The sequence below is a fragment of the Onychostruthus taczanowskii genome, unplaced genomic scaffold, assembly GCF_017590055.1.
Source record: "Onychostruthus taczanowskii isolate IOZ18803 unplaced genomic scaffold, ASM1759005v1 scaffold1, whole genome shotgun sequence".
In the NCBI taxonomy this organism is placed as follows: domain Eukaryota; kingdom Metazoa; phylum Chordata; class Aves; order Passeriformes; family Passeridae; genus Onychostruthus; species Onychostruthus taczanowskii.
In genome coordinates this window covers 175,365-193,765 of record NW_024496525.1, presented here as the reverse complement: position 1 = coordinate 193,765, position 18,401 = coordinate 175,365, and the positions used below count along the sequence as shown (strand labels likewise).

The window sequence follows — 18,401 nt, the reverse complement described above, 5'->3', positions numbered from 1 at the left end:
GAATCTTTTTTCTGTGACCCAACTTTTCCACTTGCACAGCCCAAGTATCACTGACTACTCACTGCAAACTGCACAAAGAGAGAACTAGTCAATACCTCCTCACTACAAATAAGCATCCCTGTTCTGCTTGGAGAAGACTGGTGAAGAGAGTGAAACTAGTTCATGGATTACTTGTTTTTTTATGGACAGAGAGGGGAAACACAGCTTCTTAGTGGAAAATAGACAGCTCTTCCGAAAAATCTAGAAACAATTTTATTTGCCAGAACTGATTTTGTAAGGCTGACTTACTTTCCAGTCTCAAGAAGGAGGGGTCCCTTGCTGAACTCTGAGGAAGGACTTCTGGATCTTCTGTACCTCCCTCAGAGTGTCCTTCTGTCACTGCTGTAGCTGACTCATAGTGGTCATCAAAGTATTTCTCCTTGCCATAACTGCCATCTGGATTTTTCTCATGACAGTGGCCTGAAAGAGAGAAATTTATTGATATACCATGAGAAAAAGCTCCTCCTGGATACAAGTGCAGAAGCCGTATAGTGGAAGCTACCATCTTCTAGTTTTCTGTGGGTTTTCTATGTTTTTCATCTATGGATTAGAAGAATAATTCTGTGAAGTATGAAAGACTTCATTCAGTGATTAAAAAACTGATCTGCTCACTGACAAGGGAGATAATGTAAAAGAGTTATGGGAAACTATGTTATTAGGTATATGCTGTGAACTACCAATGCAAGAAAAATCAGCTACTTTTCAAGGGAAGGTTGCACAGGAGATGAGAAATAAATTACTGTGTGCTGGTACCCACTCCAATGAACGCTCCCAAGACATGTTTTAGTGACAATGCACCATATGAGGTGTTTGCCTGCCACATGAATTTTCACTTGAGACACCACAGTGGTCACCATGTTTATGTGCAAGAGAAAAAGGGCCAAGGCAGACCGATGTGGGAATGCCAGACTGACCTTCTCTGCCGGCAACAGACAGCCTGTTGTTGACTAGCTCATGAAACAGAAAGACAAAAGCTAAGAGCATTAATCTGTGCAAAAAAAACCAAAAATCAGAAGTTTATATAGCTGAAAATTTAACATCTCTAATTCTGTGCTCAGGTTACAAGTTCACATTCCACCAAATGCAAAGATCCAGGAAGAACATTGGAAAGAATCCAAATGCAGAGTCAGTAATAAGCAGAAATAAAAAAGCGCACACTTGCAACAACAGCCTTTGAGCATCCTTTAGTGCCACATAAGCATTTAGACACTTCAGAGAGTGGCCACCTGCATCTTAGAGGTGCTTAGGGAATGCAGCTAATGACACCATTCTCCACATGTGTGAGAGGCTGAGAACTGCCCTGAACCCCAAGGTGCAGCTATGGAGCTAAGACACAGACATGTACACAGCTACTGCTCTCAAACCCTTCCTTCCTTTATTGCAATCACTCCTGAGTGAAAATAGTACACATGAACAAATGAATTAAGAAGCCCACAGCTGAATAAAAGAAAAATGCATTAGATTCTCAAGTACATTCTCCATTCTACCTTCTCTGAGTGCAAACTGTATTTCTCCATGCATATGGGAAGCATTATACTTTTCAGTCAAGAAGCATAAAATAACAAGAACATGAATAAAGCAGATCAGTGACCCCTTTCTACTTTACACAATGATCGTATGTTACAAAGGATAATTCTAGGTTTTACTCCTTTATCAGGCCAGTGGGATGAGAGGATGGTTCTAACTCTCACATAACCTGTTCCACTGCTTCTCTGCAAAGTGAAACTACAGCTTTTAGCTCTCTGTTCTCCATATGGGAACACTCAGGTGTCATATCTGGAGGAGAAACAGACCAGTATTTTCTGTGTGTGTGTGAGTGACCAAAATCAAACAAACTAAACTTGATTTATAAATCTTTTGGGAAAACTATTTCTTGTCCTACCTTTTCGCTGTATGTAAGAAGACAATGTTATGAGTTAATACATAAAACAGAAATAGTTAACTTCATAAACTCTTCTAACATCTATCATCCAGTTATACTCAGTCTTTCCTACTTTATCAGTCATTGATTTGTTCTTCAATCCCCTGCCCACCTCTCCCATTCTGCCAATAAAAAACTAATTGGTTTAATAAAAAAACAAAGAAGAAAAAAAGAGAAAAAATAAAAGAATCACTTCAATATATGGAGAGCCTCAAATTTAGTTATGAGAAATGGTGCACACAGAACACTTAAGCTGCCCCCACCTGACATCAACCCAGCCTGATTTCAATGCAAGTCAGGTGCTTCTCAGAAATGTGATGGCCACAATTCCCTTGTGAAGATCCACTCATTATTAGTATAAACAAAGAAGCAGAGGGGCAAAAAACCAGACAACTATTTTTAATTTAAATAAATTGCCAAAAAGAATTAAAAAAGCTGGAAAGCACAAGCAGAAGGAAAAAAAAAAGTTGGTACTTAAAATTCTACTTAACATCAACTCTGTTAATATTAATTTACAAACACTGACAGCTAAAAACAGGCTAGATGACTGTGCTGGCTTTCTTGGGATCTGAGAGCTCCTATATATAGAAACCTGAGTGACCTAATTTTTTCAAATTGCTGCTTTCAGTTGTCTGATATTGCTGGAGACAAAAATGTCTGAAATTTGGCCGAATGTAGCTGAAAAACCAATGGAGGTTGAGGATCTCTAGTGAGTGAACCATGAAACTGGTGGTACTGACACACTGCAAGTCAGAACTTCACAGCTTCTGTCAGCCAGATGCCTGAAGTGGGGAAGGGTGTGAGACCAGCAAGGGAACAACACAGCCCCAAACTCCAGGCATGTTCTCTGTCTGTAGAACTTTGGCTGTATCACTGCAATACTTACAGCACCTCTGCTACGTGAAGGACAGAAGAGACCACTGACCTCAAATGCCCAGCTATTTATTATTAATATTTCACATATATTCTGGCTGTCTAAATCTGCACGTGAGTTTTAGGTGTAAAGTCCTGACACAGTGATATTACAAAACTTAGAAGTCTAAAATTTCTATATTGTACTTGGTAAGTTCAGCTTACTTCCCCTTGAAAATTTACTAGAGAAGGATCACTTTCTTCCTCATTTATTTTCTGAGAGCAGCTGTTGTTACTCTTCCCATTGATTCTGTAGAGCTAAGAAAGCTCAGAGGGAAGTGCATCAGAGTCTGCCTTACCTTATGAATTATGAGACCTGGTTACTAAATTCCAGACAGTAAAACAAAAATCATACTGATGATGCAAGCACGTGTCTGGGCCTTTATTTAAGTGGTGCAAATAACACAAATGGTCTGTACCAGGTTAATGTAGAAATTGGCAGAAAAACCCCACAAAGTAGTTCCTAATTTACAAAGGAAATCCTCTGGAGAAAAAGCAAATACAAACTCTGTATTTGACACTGAAGCCTTGAGACCTTGGAGATGAAAAGCAGAACACAGTACTGTTTATTAAAGGTACACAGTACTGTTTATTATTTATTCTCATATTGATATAACTTGTCAGTTTTTGGCCAGTGTGAACACACTTGTGCAGCATTAGCACAAGTCAAACTAGAAAAGATTTGCTAGATTATCCTTCCCATTTAATATCAACCACCTTCACGATTTTCAGGAGCCCTCTCAAATGTCCACTGAAGCTGTGGTAACTACTGCAGCTGGCAGGGTGGAAAAAACCCTAGACAAAAAGTCAGACTCAAGTTCTTTAGGAATGAACTCTTAAGCTGAAATCCACTTAGCATAAGCAGGGAAGCACCCAGAGTGCTGACATCTGTCACAGGGAAGGAGAAATATTAGGAGGCAGAAGCGATGCAGTAACTGAAGTTTAAGAGTTGCTCCATCTATGAATGAGTAACAAATACTTATTCTGAATCATATTTTATGTTGCCACATTTCTCAGAAAAGTCACACCTGGAAACCATTATGAACTTTCCTCATTACATATCAACTTTTCCAGTGCTACATGCTGGATTTTTTTTGTCTAAGAGCAAATTTCTGTCAATTTAGTGACCCCAGATGCTCAGATTGAAAGCCACTCACCTAAGGCAAGGAAAGAAACGTGGGAAGTATGGAAAAGAGGAAAGATGAACACAGCACACCCCCAAAGTAGAACACAGAAGTGGTGCACCTTGAGTAAGGTCTTCAAAGTAATCAAACCTCACCATTAAATAAGGTACTGATTGTTCTAAAAACGTAAATTAACTGCCACTGTAGCTGTTTGTTTCTTGTGGTACACCTGGCAGAGAGAATAAGGCCTCTTTAAGTATTTTCACTGTTTGATTCCTATATACCAACTAAAGATACATGATTTGGTGTCATCAACAGCATTAGAAATAAAAAGTAAAATTATCTCCAAGTGTCTTTGGCCAGCACAAAATTTTTACTGACATTTAGCTCTTTGACAGGGCAGAACATGCAAAAAAAAATTATAGCATTCCTAAATCCACCACCTGTGTTCCAACATCCCAGGTTTATGAAAATTATTGGGTCCTAACTTCTAATGTTATACAGACTAGTTCTCTTAATTTTTTTGGTACATATCTAGAAATTACAGTGGCAGAATAATGCCTCAGAATTAATAGTCAAGTAATTTTAAATTTAGGTACAGATTTTTTTCCCCCTACTGTTTGGAATAAACAGTATCTGCATTATCTGATGAATTATTACAAGAGTCAAGGACTGTTGCTGTAGTCAGTGAGTTGCATTAGGTTAGGCAAAATGCACGTTATCTGGAGATATGTGTCACTTAAATAATTTGCCTCTTTATGGGTAAACACAGCCAAGAGAGAACTGTACTTAATACAGATGTAAGTCAGCCTAATACCTGAGTTGTCAGAGCAGAGAACAAACTGAAACCAAGTTGCTACCATGAGTTATTAACTCAACACTTATTTTTTATGAATGCTTAAAACTAGTATTCCCCACAGTGAAATTCAGTAAAGACAGGTCTTTTTTTTTCTTTCTACAGCAGGAATGACATATTGCTGAGCTCAGTGGAAATAAGTTTCAATCCCTACATGCAGATGAACAGACTCATCTACAGACATCTCAGCAGCAGTGCATCAATAAGGAGTCTTCTCTTTACTTTTGCGCTGCTTATACAGATGCAGACATACATAAGCAAAAGGGGGTGGTGTATTACCACTTTACATATGGGAATGGGTAATGATGCTGCTTAGAGGTCACATGAAAAATCTGTGTGTGCTCACTACCTGACTGACATGTATTTACAATTAGGCTAAAATATATTCATTACAGAAATTAAACTGAGACCCAGCACATTGTCACCCATCACTTTTATAGAAACCAGTCTTGTTCAATGATTTGTGTCACAGGCAATACGATTTCCCAGGGTTTACAAAAATAATCTAGAATAAGAGAATTCACTTAGCATAAGCTTTTGTGTATCTAGAACTACAAGGATCTCATTCATCAGCATTTGGGCTAAATGAGCACGTTAAGAACTGTCTTACTTTCTGCACCTTTTTGCGATCTGACATCAACAAGCCAGGCAGTGTCACAGGGAAATGCTGTTTGGGAAACCATCCTCTAGACAACATAAAAACATGAACTTTGACTTTCATGGCAACGTTAACACTGGTGATTAACACACTGCATACTCTAATTACCCTGATCCTTCAAGGTGAACATGGTAATTGTAACTACAGAAGAGATCTATCTTTAGCAGCTCTTGCTGCTCTGCTCACCTTAATAATAAATTAACATGGATTTATTTACATTTTTCTCTAAAATTAATGCAGCCCTTTTTCTACTATTTTAATGAAAAAAAATAAATGTTAGTACTTCAAAATGAATTGAGATCTGAAAGCAGAAACTGCAGAACACTTAGGACTGAACAGGATTGCCATTAAAAATGTTACAAAAAGGTCACAGGCCATAACTGCTGAACTGTACAACAATGCTGCAATAAAACTCCAGAAGCAATATCAAAGGAATCTGTTGGTTTCCACACACATAAGCATAAAAAATACAACTAAAAGAATATTTACTTAATTTTTAGTGAAAAATGATCACCAAATGATAAGAGCAGGTAAGTAAAAGAAGAAAATGAGAAGTTTCAATTAGAATTAGCTGGCTGTGCAACACTGATCTGTGAATGTTTGCTAGGTCTGTATTTAGTTCAAGAGAAATACACCAGGTCCACCACACAAATCACTGTGATTTCAGCCACGCACGACTCAGCTCCAGAGCAGTAACACCAGAGGACCTCCAGTGCCTTTTACAGTAGGAACACACTGGATAAACCACTAAAAAGATGTATCTACTACCCACATATCATCATAGATTCTATTCTGGATAACAAAACACAGATGGCAGTAGGTTCCCACTCTGATGAAGTTAAGTATCCATATGGGTACTGGAAAAGAATGAGGAGTGTAGTGCCCAAATTCTGAACCAAGCTTTTAATGTGTTTTCTCCCTACACACAGACACTAATTTTTACTTTTGTTAATTTTTAGCCTTGTTAATTTTTAGCTTTTTCTTTTAATATAAATCCTCCTTTGAAAAGCCAGAATTTACAGGACAAAAATAAACATTTTCAAAGGACAGGACAAACTGCTGATTGAAAAAGTGAAGTATCAAAAACAAATAATGAAAAGCAAAATGAAGTATTTTAAAAGCTGACTTTCATAAATTCCTCCCTTTGATAGCCAGTGGCCCTTCTTCAAAGATGATGAGAGGTGTGCTCATAAAGGAATAGTCAAAGAAAACACTACATAAAAAGCTTTCATTTGATGCATAGCAAAAACCAGGATGATAATTTATGCCATCAAAATTTAGACCAAAGCACACAAAATGAAGCATAGAGCTCTTTCTTTTTTATTATTTATTCAACAACAGTTTTCCAGTTAAGAGGCTTATATGGTAAAACTGGTCTCACTTGTAGGAAGTTTTAAAACCTGATTTGTAGCAAAATAGCTGCTTCTAAACTGCCTTAGCTATAAAGGTTATCTATTTGCCTCATCACAGCAGTTCTGATTAAACCTTTTGAAACATACAAATGCCAACAATACATAACCAGATTTCTTGATCATATTGAGAGAAATATCTCACCACTGTGTAACAGACCAGTCCCTGATGAAAAGATACAAAAATTTTCCTCATGAAATAGAAAGAATAATAAATAAAACATAGGAAAAAATTAAAGAGAAACACGAACCTATTTAAAATAGATCATAATGCAGTTTAATAAGAGACATGCATGCAAAACATCCTGAAGAATTCAGTAGGCTACTCTATAACAGAGCAGAAAATATCAATCTTCCTCCCAGCATCACAGAGGGGAAAATCAAAGAGACTGATTACCTAAAGCCTTCACTCTCCACCCAGTAAAATAGGAACTTCTTTTTTCCATGATGCACATCTAGAAGAAGAAACTTACTCTATGATGTCAGGAATAGGGCATAAAACATGGAAACATCTAAACATCTATATGTAAACCCCCAGCCATCCTGTCAGTGAACAAAGAAAGACTGGAAAATGTCTCTTTCAGAGGACCCTGTTTCTATGTACACAGCAGAAAGGTAAGTAAGCCCTCCAGTCTGAATTTCAGTCTGTGCCTCAAGGGTAATGATTTTTTCTGTTTGTTTTGGGAAAGAGAGAAAAAAACCCAAGAGAAATAAGCACATAAATGTTCTGAAGACAAAGGGCTTGTCCTCAGTGACTTCTCCCTGGGCCAGATTTTTTTACTGTAGGTAAGACAATAGTTTCTTAAAAATAAATACTCACCTGCAGTACATCCCAATATAAGGCTTGCTGTGAATATTAAATGATTAAATGAATATTTACATCCCTGTACACAGCACAATTCTGAAATCAGTTTATGATAAAGCAAAAGACAATTCTTAGTTTAAATATCACTAGCATAAGCAAAGCCTACAGTGGCCTGCTTTTTTTTGAGCTTTCAAACCTTTCCTCTTTTCCACATATCTGTTACACTAGGCATCACATATTTTGTAGATCCTGTTAGATCCTAAGTATCTATGAACTCAAATCTAAAAAGGACTTGAAGTACAACAGTAACCTTCTATTGAGAAATGGCATCACACAGTTGAACTCCATGAGAGTTAGTAACTCCACCATGGGTTACTGCTAGCTTCCCACTTCTCTGAATGCCTATGTCTTGATAGTCACTTTGTAAGATTTGCACTATACACTGGGATTTAAACAATATACCACAGGGACCTGATTATATGTTTTTTATTCTGAGAAACTATTTTGATAAGCTGTATTTAAGTTTATCTGTATATCTCTTCACTAGGTTATGCTGCTCACCAAGAACAGATTCATAGTCAGACTTGATCCATGACAATTTATAGATTTGTTTGGAATAGATATCCATGTAACTTCTCCTCCTAACTGGACACCAAAGCAGAGGTACTGACACACCCAAACAGCATACCAGTGTTAACTGGTCAGGTAGCCTGTCCCTTACTCATCTAAGAGAGCTTTTAAGTGCTTGGCAGTTTGCCTGACAGGGCACATTCTACACAAATCCATTAAACATCAGAACTGTTGCTGTGAATAGGATAAAAAAAAAATCCTGGTGTTGATGGCTGTGATGATCAAGATTAGCCTTAAGTAAGGAATACCTGCAGAAGGTTATGTTTGACAAGAATACTGCAAACCACACTAGAATTCAACAAGAAAACACTCCTAACACTGCCAGAACAGTACAAAGCCATAGAATAGTTACTGCAGAAAGACTAAAAATTTTTGCAAGAATGTCCCTTCTCCCCAAAATGGTTACATTCAAGAAGCTTCAATTTCTTCCTCTAGGGAAATGCTGAACTGTCCTAGTTTCAGTCTCTAGTAGCCAGGACAGATGATAGATTTAAAGCTTTGAGGACAGTCAGAGCACAACACAAACTCACATGAACCAGGCAACCAACCTTAAAAGGAAAAAACAAATCAATAAAGCAGACAGATCAGGGGTAGTTAAGTGCCTGGCACTCCGTGGCTCAGCGTGCAGTGCTCATTTTAATCTGAGCACATGGCACTGCATGCTGCTTCCAGACAACCTCCACATGACTCATTACAGGCTGAGGCCACACATCACCACTTTACAAGTTCTCAGATTTAGGCCAAGTGAATACAGCCTTCAAGGTCTCGGCCATCTGCTAATGACACTAAACTACATATTGTCACTTTTCCATATGTGGTTCTTTTCCCTTCCAAACATGCTTTAATAAACTCACTAATTCAGTGCGTACAGCACAACTATAAACAGGTTTGTGAAACCAAATCTCCCTGCAAATGTAGCTGGGGAATTACTGCTCCTCCTAAAAAGGCTGTAGAACATATGCAGTTGTTGGAACTCTCTGTTGGTCCAGCTCTAGGTGGTGCATCCAGTTAAGGATCAGTAAGAAATTTTAGCAGCTACACATAAGTAACTGCCACTGGCAAAGAAAGCCTCTCAAACAGAGAGGAAGACACAGTCACAAATTTCTCATTTTCTCTACGTTCTTGTCACAGAAAAGCACCACGCACACTGCAGAAAAATGGTAATACATCTGACAACTGAAGGTATCAACTTCTGAAAACTTAGTTGGAGAGGGAATCTTTTCCCTTTGAGCAATGCCTGATGTTTCTCCTCCTCCTACATGAACATGCAGCTATTGCTCAAGTAAAGGAAAGATCCAGGTAACATATGAAGAATAGTCTTTTCCACTGTAAAGGCAGATAAAAATGGGAAATGTCATATTATATTTAGTTTAATACTGTACTGCTTTTTCTTCATATTGAATGGTTTTGCATCAGTAAACTCTCACTGAATTCTCCTACAATTTTAAACTCCCTTCCACAGGGAAGTTACTACAGCAGCTGAGGCCATGATTTTCTCCTCTATCCTCTGCTAGCCAATGGCCTCCTGATCTTGGGAAAAGACAGAATGGATACAGAACACTCAATATTGCAGGTATACTATTCTTAACAGAGCATGATGCAAAGTGAGACCAATAACTGTTGGGAGAAGCTGTCAGGTACACTGCCATGCAGGAAATAAGCAGTGTGTAGCATAGCAAGATATACTTTCATCTGAATGATGAAAGAAGCTGCAGAACAAACTCACTCATTAGCATATTTAATGCATGCAAAAGAGAATGACATTTGAGCAACACAGATATACTTAAAGAATCATGCATTGTTTACAGAAACCTTTAAGATTCTCAATGGCTTTCCAGCAAGCAGCAGCTTGGAAGCAGTGTGCACAAGCCTTTGGATACTGGTGTAGCTAAAAATGGCACGTTTAATGTAGTACCACATTCTTTCATTTTTCTATTTAAGAATCTCTATCTATACATCCTTTATACAGCTTTGACAAGAAAAATATAAGGAAAGGGAAGACAGGTTTCAATGAGCTTGGCACAGCAATATTAGGGCATTCACCTTCAACTTCCTTCAGCCACTCCAGAGACACTAAATGAAGACTTTTCAGGGAAAAGTATGATTTATAAATCAGGCTCCAAGGAATGAAGAAAAGTACCAAGAAGCCTGCATCTGGTCAACTATTTTCAAGATCATATCAATATTCTTAATATTCTAAGATTGCAGAAGCAAAAGTGGACTGTGGGAACTGCTTCTTCCTTTTCGGGGCTAGTGGTGTAGAAACAGCAACACAAACCAAAAATAACTGGGTCACATTATTCTCACAGAGCACATTCCCATGTTGATTTCTCTAAGATTTTCCACTCAGAAGCACATCTGAGTGGAAGACCTGATGGGACATTTCCCAACACCCTCACGCCCCAGGGATGTTGGCTTCCACTAGGACAGAAACCACACGTCATTCTTCATATTACACATCTGCCTGTATTCTGCAAAATGTTTTAACTCTACACAAGTAAAAGTTATACTCCTCTTACTCCTTTAGCACTAAAGAGCCCAAATATGGTGACCTAGAGTCCGCCTGTGTGGCACCCACCAGATCTTTCAGATGGTCACTGCACGATCCTCAATGACAGAGACGCTTGGCTGCCAGAAGGAGAAAGAATCCAGCTTGATTTTCAGTTTCCAGGTAGAACTTGCAGGGTGAACAACAGGCATGCGGGTGCACTCCTGTGCATGTGTGGGGCACCAATAAACAACTGAGTATTTAACTTCAAAGGATAACAATGATCTTAGAACTGCCACTGTTTCACACAGAACCCACTTTCTCCATGCTACTGCTGCATGACCAAGGCAAATGATTGTCATGGTGTGTGTCTGAGAGCTCTGACAAGCTGTTCTTGTGCTTCACAGAATTCTGCTTGTTGTTTAGAACACCTACTGGGGTTGACTCTTCTATTCATACAGATGAACTTTACCATAAGGAAAAAGAGAGAGAGTAAAAGCAACAGAGAAACAAATGGTCACAGATCCCACTCCTTCTGCAAGCCTTAAGATAAATAAAAGTACCAATACACACAGTATTCTCAATAAGGTTCAGGAGCACTCATGAATTTTGCCTTCTAATCTGCAAATCAAGGTGAGAAAAAGCTGAATTTTAAGCATACAGAAATGCTCAGTTCAGAATCCCATATAATTGGTATAGATTCTGGCTTTTTGCTTCAACTAAAACACAATTATATTCTGAGCTAAGCTCAATACCCTTTGTTCCATGAGTAAACATCTTAGGGGATGTTTATTCCGTTAACATTAATATAACACCATTAACACTGTGATAAGCATTCCTTGGACAAACAAGATACAGCAGCTTGAGAAGGAGAAAACTACTTTTACAATAAAAATGTCTAAGAGGACCTCAATCTATAGGAAATGGAATAAAAATGTAGCTGTCCGTTGCTGGGACTATCAAGTCAGTAATTAACTACTAGGGAATAACTGAGTTAAGTGAGAGGTGCATTTAAAAAAGAAAAGTATTTCACATCCCTGTGTCTTAACATACTACTGAAAAGAAAATTATGTCATGCTTTTGCTTGATGCTTGTGTATCTCAAATCACCAAAGGGACCTGAGGTGATTGCAGCTGTCAAACTAGTGTCAGAGGCTTGCTTAAACTGGGATGTTGATTTAAGTAAGTTATTTAATCTGTCATAAGCTTACTATTAGAGTTTCAAGTAGAGATTCTTCTTTCAGGTCAACCTCTCCCCTTCAGGTCAATTTGCTTAAAGGTTTAAGCTTATTAACTTTAACTTGTAAGAACCTAAGTGCTGAGGGATAAAGGGAAATTCGCATACATATCAGCTGAAGCATCTTTTCCATGTTTTATTTTAAAGGGAAATAGACGGAATAAAGCAGGAGTTTTGATTTCATGTTGCAGAGTATTGGTACCACAAGAGGGCACTGAAGCCACGCCTAAAGCAGATCCCCATTACAGAACTCGCTCTGAGGAAGGATGAACAGCTCTCACAAACACTCCCTCCACATACAAGGATTCAGGTTTCTCGGTGGTGTACACATATATTCGTAATGAACTCACACTCCCTCGACTTTGCACAGAGCAGCACAAAGCCTTTTGTAAAAGCACTATCCTGCCAAGGATGAAAGACAGTGAGACTTGAAGCTTGAAACAAGTCATGTTTCAATTTTTAAATATCATCAGTCTATTAATAAGACTGAATTTTGGTCTTGTCTGAAAGAATGTGAAGTGCATGAGCTCATAACCAAATGGAACTGTGAGTCAGAGATAGATGCTTAGTCTGATAAAAATTATTTTGAGTACAAATGACTTCTGTTTGCCCAGGCAACAATTCTGTTTACACACAGAAAGAAAACAGCAACTATCTTATCCAACAGCAACTAACACATCAGTATGTTTCAATGGCCAGCTGGCCATCACACTAAAAATATGGTTCTTGTATTCTGTAACCTTTGTAGTAAGGCTTGGCAACATCTGAATGTTTACATCAGCCAGTGAAGTACCACAGGAACAATCCCACAGCTGGACAGTCCTCTACAAACCTTAATACCTGATAAAAGCTACTTGTAATATTTTAAGCCATAAAGTGTGCAAGACAAATCTCAGCAATGCACCATTTAGTATCAGATAAAGATGATCCTGGCTTTCTCTACTAGCTTAATAAGCAGCCCAAGTATTTCATTTCTGTACCTTTAAGAGTGTCCCTATTTTTCACATTAAGCTTTTTACACTTGTTAACACACATGTCTTGGTCCTGTTACCTGTGTGTCAGACACGGGTGCTGAAGTTATCTGTCAAGCAACATGAAGTTTCTTAACCTGCTTCAGGAACTGACTCACCTAACAGCTGATGTAGCAACACCCTTAACACTGCCAAGTCACCTCTAGAAGGATCACCACCAGATAATGCTGGAAGAATGAAGTCTTCCAACTGTTTTCTCAGGTATTTGGGTATAAGGTACTGTGTGGGTTCTTGCTGTATATATCATCTATATTAGATGCAACTGCCTGAACTCCTGCAGCTGTCTACAATACATGTCACAGTTGATAGGGTTGAAATAACTTTGATACTTCACACTCATCCACCATAAGAAAAAAAACCCACCAAAAACCTCTGCAGATTTAGAAATTCTTTTACAATGAAAACAAACATTTATATAGAATTGACTACAGGAGGCAAAAGTTAAATAGAAAAGTGTTGGTCTGAGATTTTTAATTCTCATTCTCATGTGCATGAAGAGACTTGGGTTTGAAATATAAATTATCTATACCAGAAATAAGTTACTAAAAAACCAGGCAGCAGTACAGACAGGAAAATATAAGCAAGCATCCAAAAAGTCAGCGTTAGTCTGTCACACTTCCAACATCCTGTGCTAACAGCAAACGTCCCAACATGCTTGAGAAAATGCCTATTCCACTTATTTGAAATAAACACCAGGCACATACTGTAATCAAAAATCAGGCCACGAATTCAGATTTTTGATCCCATATTCCATCTCATGCTAGCATATAATTCCCACTGACCATTTGCTGGATTCTGCCGATGGCTCACGGCAGCAGAGCAAGGAATTCCATGTCTTGCTACTCAGTTCAGTTTTCATGAACAGAGGCTTTTGACAGGCGAAGCAAAAACACAGTTATCACATGGGCCTACAACCCAAAGCACAGGAAGCCTACTGCTGTTACTTTCAGAAATACTGAAGGAATGCTCATCAAAACAAGATATTAAATCAGAGAAACATCTGACATTCCAAATTCTTGGTACACTTTTCAGCATAAGATATCAATCTCAAAGGATACAAATACTTTATGACATGCCATCAAGTGAATAATAACAATCTCTTTTCAACTGTTTTCCTTAGACTGAAGGAGCAACAGAAGGCTCCTGAAGTTTCAGGATACTTTTAAGTGCAAAATATGATTTCTGAGTCCACATTCTTGAATTCATTCTGGTTTTGGAGACTTTACCTCACTTTGATATAGCCTGCCAAGGTTCCTCTTGAGTCAGTTGAAGTTTACAGTGGGGGAAAAAATATTTACCCAAACCTTATGCAAATAAGATAGGTAAATCTACTTTTCAATTTTTAAATTTTGAGTTTGGACTTAAACCACAAATCATCATCAAGGCTCAATTAACCAGTAAGTTTATTTTACACTCTGCTCAAGAATGCACAAAGAATATTTACACTATTTGTCAGCTTTATATTTTCAGGTTTCTTGCACTAAAACAAAAAATGACCTAAAGGATATTAAAAATTAAAAATTAAGAAAAGTCCTAGAAAAAGGCAAACAATATAAATACAGAGTAAAATACTTACATAATGGACTACTGAAATTTAATGAGCACATTAACATGCTAAGGCACAATCTGCTCCTTCTGGATTTAGCAGCTTCACAAACTCCTTATTGACCAAAACCCAACTCCAATATATTCCTAATGACTTTGCTAAACCCAACTCCAATATATTCCTACTGACTTTGCTAACCAGTGGCCAAGCTGGCAAAAAAAGACAAGATAACACTTTTTCTCTTAAGCACTTTTGAGATGGGTTTTCCCTCACATTCAAGAAACACAAACTTCCTAGACAGCATATGCTGCAACAGCTGACCTCAGAATGAACACCCTGGATCAGGAACCAATGCAAGCAGAAGGCAAAAATCAACAAAACTACATTATGACAAGTTGAAGGAAGAAAAGCATATAAAACAAAAGATGTCAAAGATAACTTTGGAGTTCAGATACAACCACTGTTTGTCACTGTTTAAATGCTGTGAATATACTTTTATATTGCTTTCTGCTCAGCTTCAAAACAGAGTACCTATGACTAAGGTTTGACTGGAATAACTTTAACCTTGTGAGTACAGACTTTTAAAAGACCTTAATTAAAAGGAAAAAACCACTGTTTTGTTTTTCTTTTTACATGAATGTGTCTCTTGTGACAAAATGTGCAAGTTCCATTACAGTATCTCCTAGGATTTTTTAAGGGCAATCTGAAGATAAGAGATTCATTGTGAGGTACCAGCATAGGAGTTGACATATCAGCAAGAGACCCATCAACTGGGCTGCTACACCATTCACTCCAGCCCACTCAGCCAAACAGCATTCACTTCTCTGCACAGCTGATGGGCTCTCAATCACAGCAAAATGCACAGGGCCACATAAAGTACTATTATTTTAACGGCACAGTCCTGGAATTTCACCTACGATGGCATCATCCATATTGTACCAGGAGATAGTATGGCCTCTAGTCTGTGTTTGGACAGCACAATTCTAGATGCTAAATCAGAGGAGGTTTCTCCATGTCTCTCCACTGAAGAGAGAATTTTAAAAAACCTCAGGGGAAGTCCTACCAATGATGAAAATCACAAGCATTTCTCTGGTAAGGTTTACATTGAAAATAAAGAAAATATTAGATGCAAAGATACCTTAGTAACAATTTGAGACAGAAGGGATTAGAAAATACATTAATACATTGTCTTCAAGATTGCTCATGAGTATCATATTAGCCATATTCACGTACAAAGTACTGAAAATATTCAGTAGGATTGAATAAAATGAAAGAATCCACCTCTGAAAATGATTATTTTTTTAAAATATAAGTAGCCATTAATGACAATAAACCATTCCGTTGAAAATATTTACAATTTCTTTGAGGGGGGGGAGAGATTAGATTCTAAGTTATTCTTATTCTTTTTGGAGTGTTAAGAGCAATGATCGCAGGCCCCATACAAATGATATAATGCTGACACAAGACAGGCTGTTCCTTAAAGACTGAACTCTAGAAAATCACAACCAAAGCACTGAACACACTGAAAGGATATGAATTGAAACTAAACTGCTCTTCATCAAATTCTTCAGCTTTAAAGAAACAAATCCAGCTGACTGTAAAACCTGAAGCAACGTACAAAGGCCCTGTTGAGCAGCCTAGCAGTAGATGTGTCCTTTCATAAATACTGAATCCAGCATTCCTTGTTAACCAGTAGGAGATATTGGTGGTGCTGTTAAGGTATTACTGACAGTCAGGAAGTAATTTACACTCAGTGGAAGCCCTCTAGATATTCAAGAAGTTATCCTCAAGCAATTATTTAATGGACTGTAACTTTCCCATTAAAAGCAACGTCTCAACCTTGATCCTTAAAGGTAGAAAGCACTGTGAAGCAGAAGGGTGGAAACTCAGAAAAAAAAAATCTCCAATACCCAAGGCAAACAGACATTATTTCACTTGTGGTCCATCTTTCAGCAGTTGCTTACCACTGCACACAGAAGAGGTGATGTTGTACAGGAAAGGATAAAACTGCAGACAGCGGATCATCTTCAGGCTGCTTTCACACTCCAAACACTTGGCTGTCAAATCCAGAGCATGTCTGAAGGCCTGCAGTGCTCCACTAATGTTGTTCTGAGCCAGGTATGCATTTCCTAGGCTCAGAAAAGTCAGGGGCTGTGAACACAAAAGCAACACTCTGCAGCATAAGTATGTTCGCTGTTTTAAGACTGAAGCCAACTGGGAAATACCCTTGTCAAGTCACACCCTCATAAATTTGGTGGGAAAGAATTTAGAAAACTTCCTAAACAGGCACTGCCTATTCTTACAATGGAAAACTAACAGCTCGATGCATTGGTGGTAACCAAAAGCTGTTTTGCCATAGGGTTGTGTTAGGAGTTCCATCTTTCTACAATAAAAGTAACAGTTAAATGCACACAAACTGAAATTAAACATTAAGTACTTATAACCATCAGAAACATAATGCTTACTGCAGAGAATGCCGCAGGACTAAACTGAAATGCGTAAAGGCAATTTAGAATCATTAAAAGTCCACAAAAATAAAAATATCACTAGTGTTTTAGCAGGACAGATGCATTGCATTTGCCAAGAGTGTTCAGATTTTCCTTAGAAAAGCTAGGTTACCAAAAACACCAATGTCACTCTAGTCTGGGGGTACACATTTATGCCTTTCAATTCTTTGTAAAACAATATTTTTGTCTACTGCTTTTGGCTACCATCCCTAAAGTAAGTATTTTTTTGAAAAGTAAAGATTATAAACACTCTTTCCACTGGGTAGAACTCAACACTTTAATACAATAAAGCATTACATTTATTAGTTGACTGAACGTCTTTCACTTGGACAAAATAATTTGTTGCAATTAACAGTACGCTGATAGAATAAAGACAATAGTATTGTAATTTAAGCAGCCGTTTTCCCCATTGAAACAGTTTTTTACATTCATTCTCTAAAAATGCAAAGACTGAGCAGTAGCTGAAGATTTTTCCAACTCAGCTTGCATTACTAAACAGCATTCAGAAAACTGTGCAAGCTGAGCTAGAGGATTTTTTTTTCTTTTTAACAGCTTTTGTTGATGGACCACATCTTTTATTCCCAGTAGCTGTAATTAATTTTAACTTGTATTTACTTTCCATTATATTCCAGAAAATACCATTCAAGTACAATGCCTCCTGCTAGTTTTTCTGGTACACTAGGTATTACAGGACTGAGTACATCTGAAAAAACACGAGCAGGCATTACTGTAATGAGGCAGCTTTTGCAAGTATTGCTCAAGAGAAGCCCTACTCACATAGCATGGTCCTAAGGATTCCTCGGCTCCCCCCCTCCAAGGCTGTGTTTTCATATGTTCTTCTTAAGGCACATCATTCAAGCATAGTTCTTTCTGTAGTTCCTTTTTGCACTCTTACCTGCTACCCAAATGGACTACATTCCTTTCCAACACTTGAAAATTTGTTTCTGCATGCTACCCTGAATAAACTTACCCTGTTTTTAGCTTTTGTACGTGCTAGGTGACTGATGGCCTGGCAGATTTAAATGCTGTTAATCTAATTAGAGAGCTAGAAGCACAGGAGAGAAGTCAAACTTCTTACTGAAGTGTCTGTGATGTGAGACCAAAATTATCTGCCAGAAAAAAGGTGTTCCCTGCTATGCCATTCCCTCCCCCTTTCTTTCCATAACTGTTCTGGCCAGTCCAGTAGTTCAAACAGCTTATACAGAAGCTGCCTATATGACATAGGTGACAACCTACAGA

At 38.0% G+C, this 18,401-nt stretch overlaps 1 protein-coding gene across 2 annotated transcripts in view; it reads right to left on the bottom strand.

The window, feature by feature from the left end:
- TTC17 (tetratricopeptide repeat domain 17) overlaps window positions 1–18,401 on the bottom strand; it is a 55,409-nt gene that overhangs the window by 10,830 nt on the left and 26,178 nt on the right. For both annotated transcript variants that reach the window (XM_041395818.1, XM_041395825.1), the window contains exons 16-17: window positions 16,620–16,806; window positions 289–459 (exon numbers count right to left, since the gene is read on the bottom strand). In XM_041395818.1, the coding sequence (XP_041251752.1) occupies window positions 289–459; window positions 16,620–16,806 (358 nt within the window). The remainder of the gene's footprint in view (window positions 1–288; window positions 460–16,619; window positions 16,807–18,401) is intronic.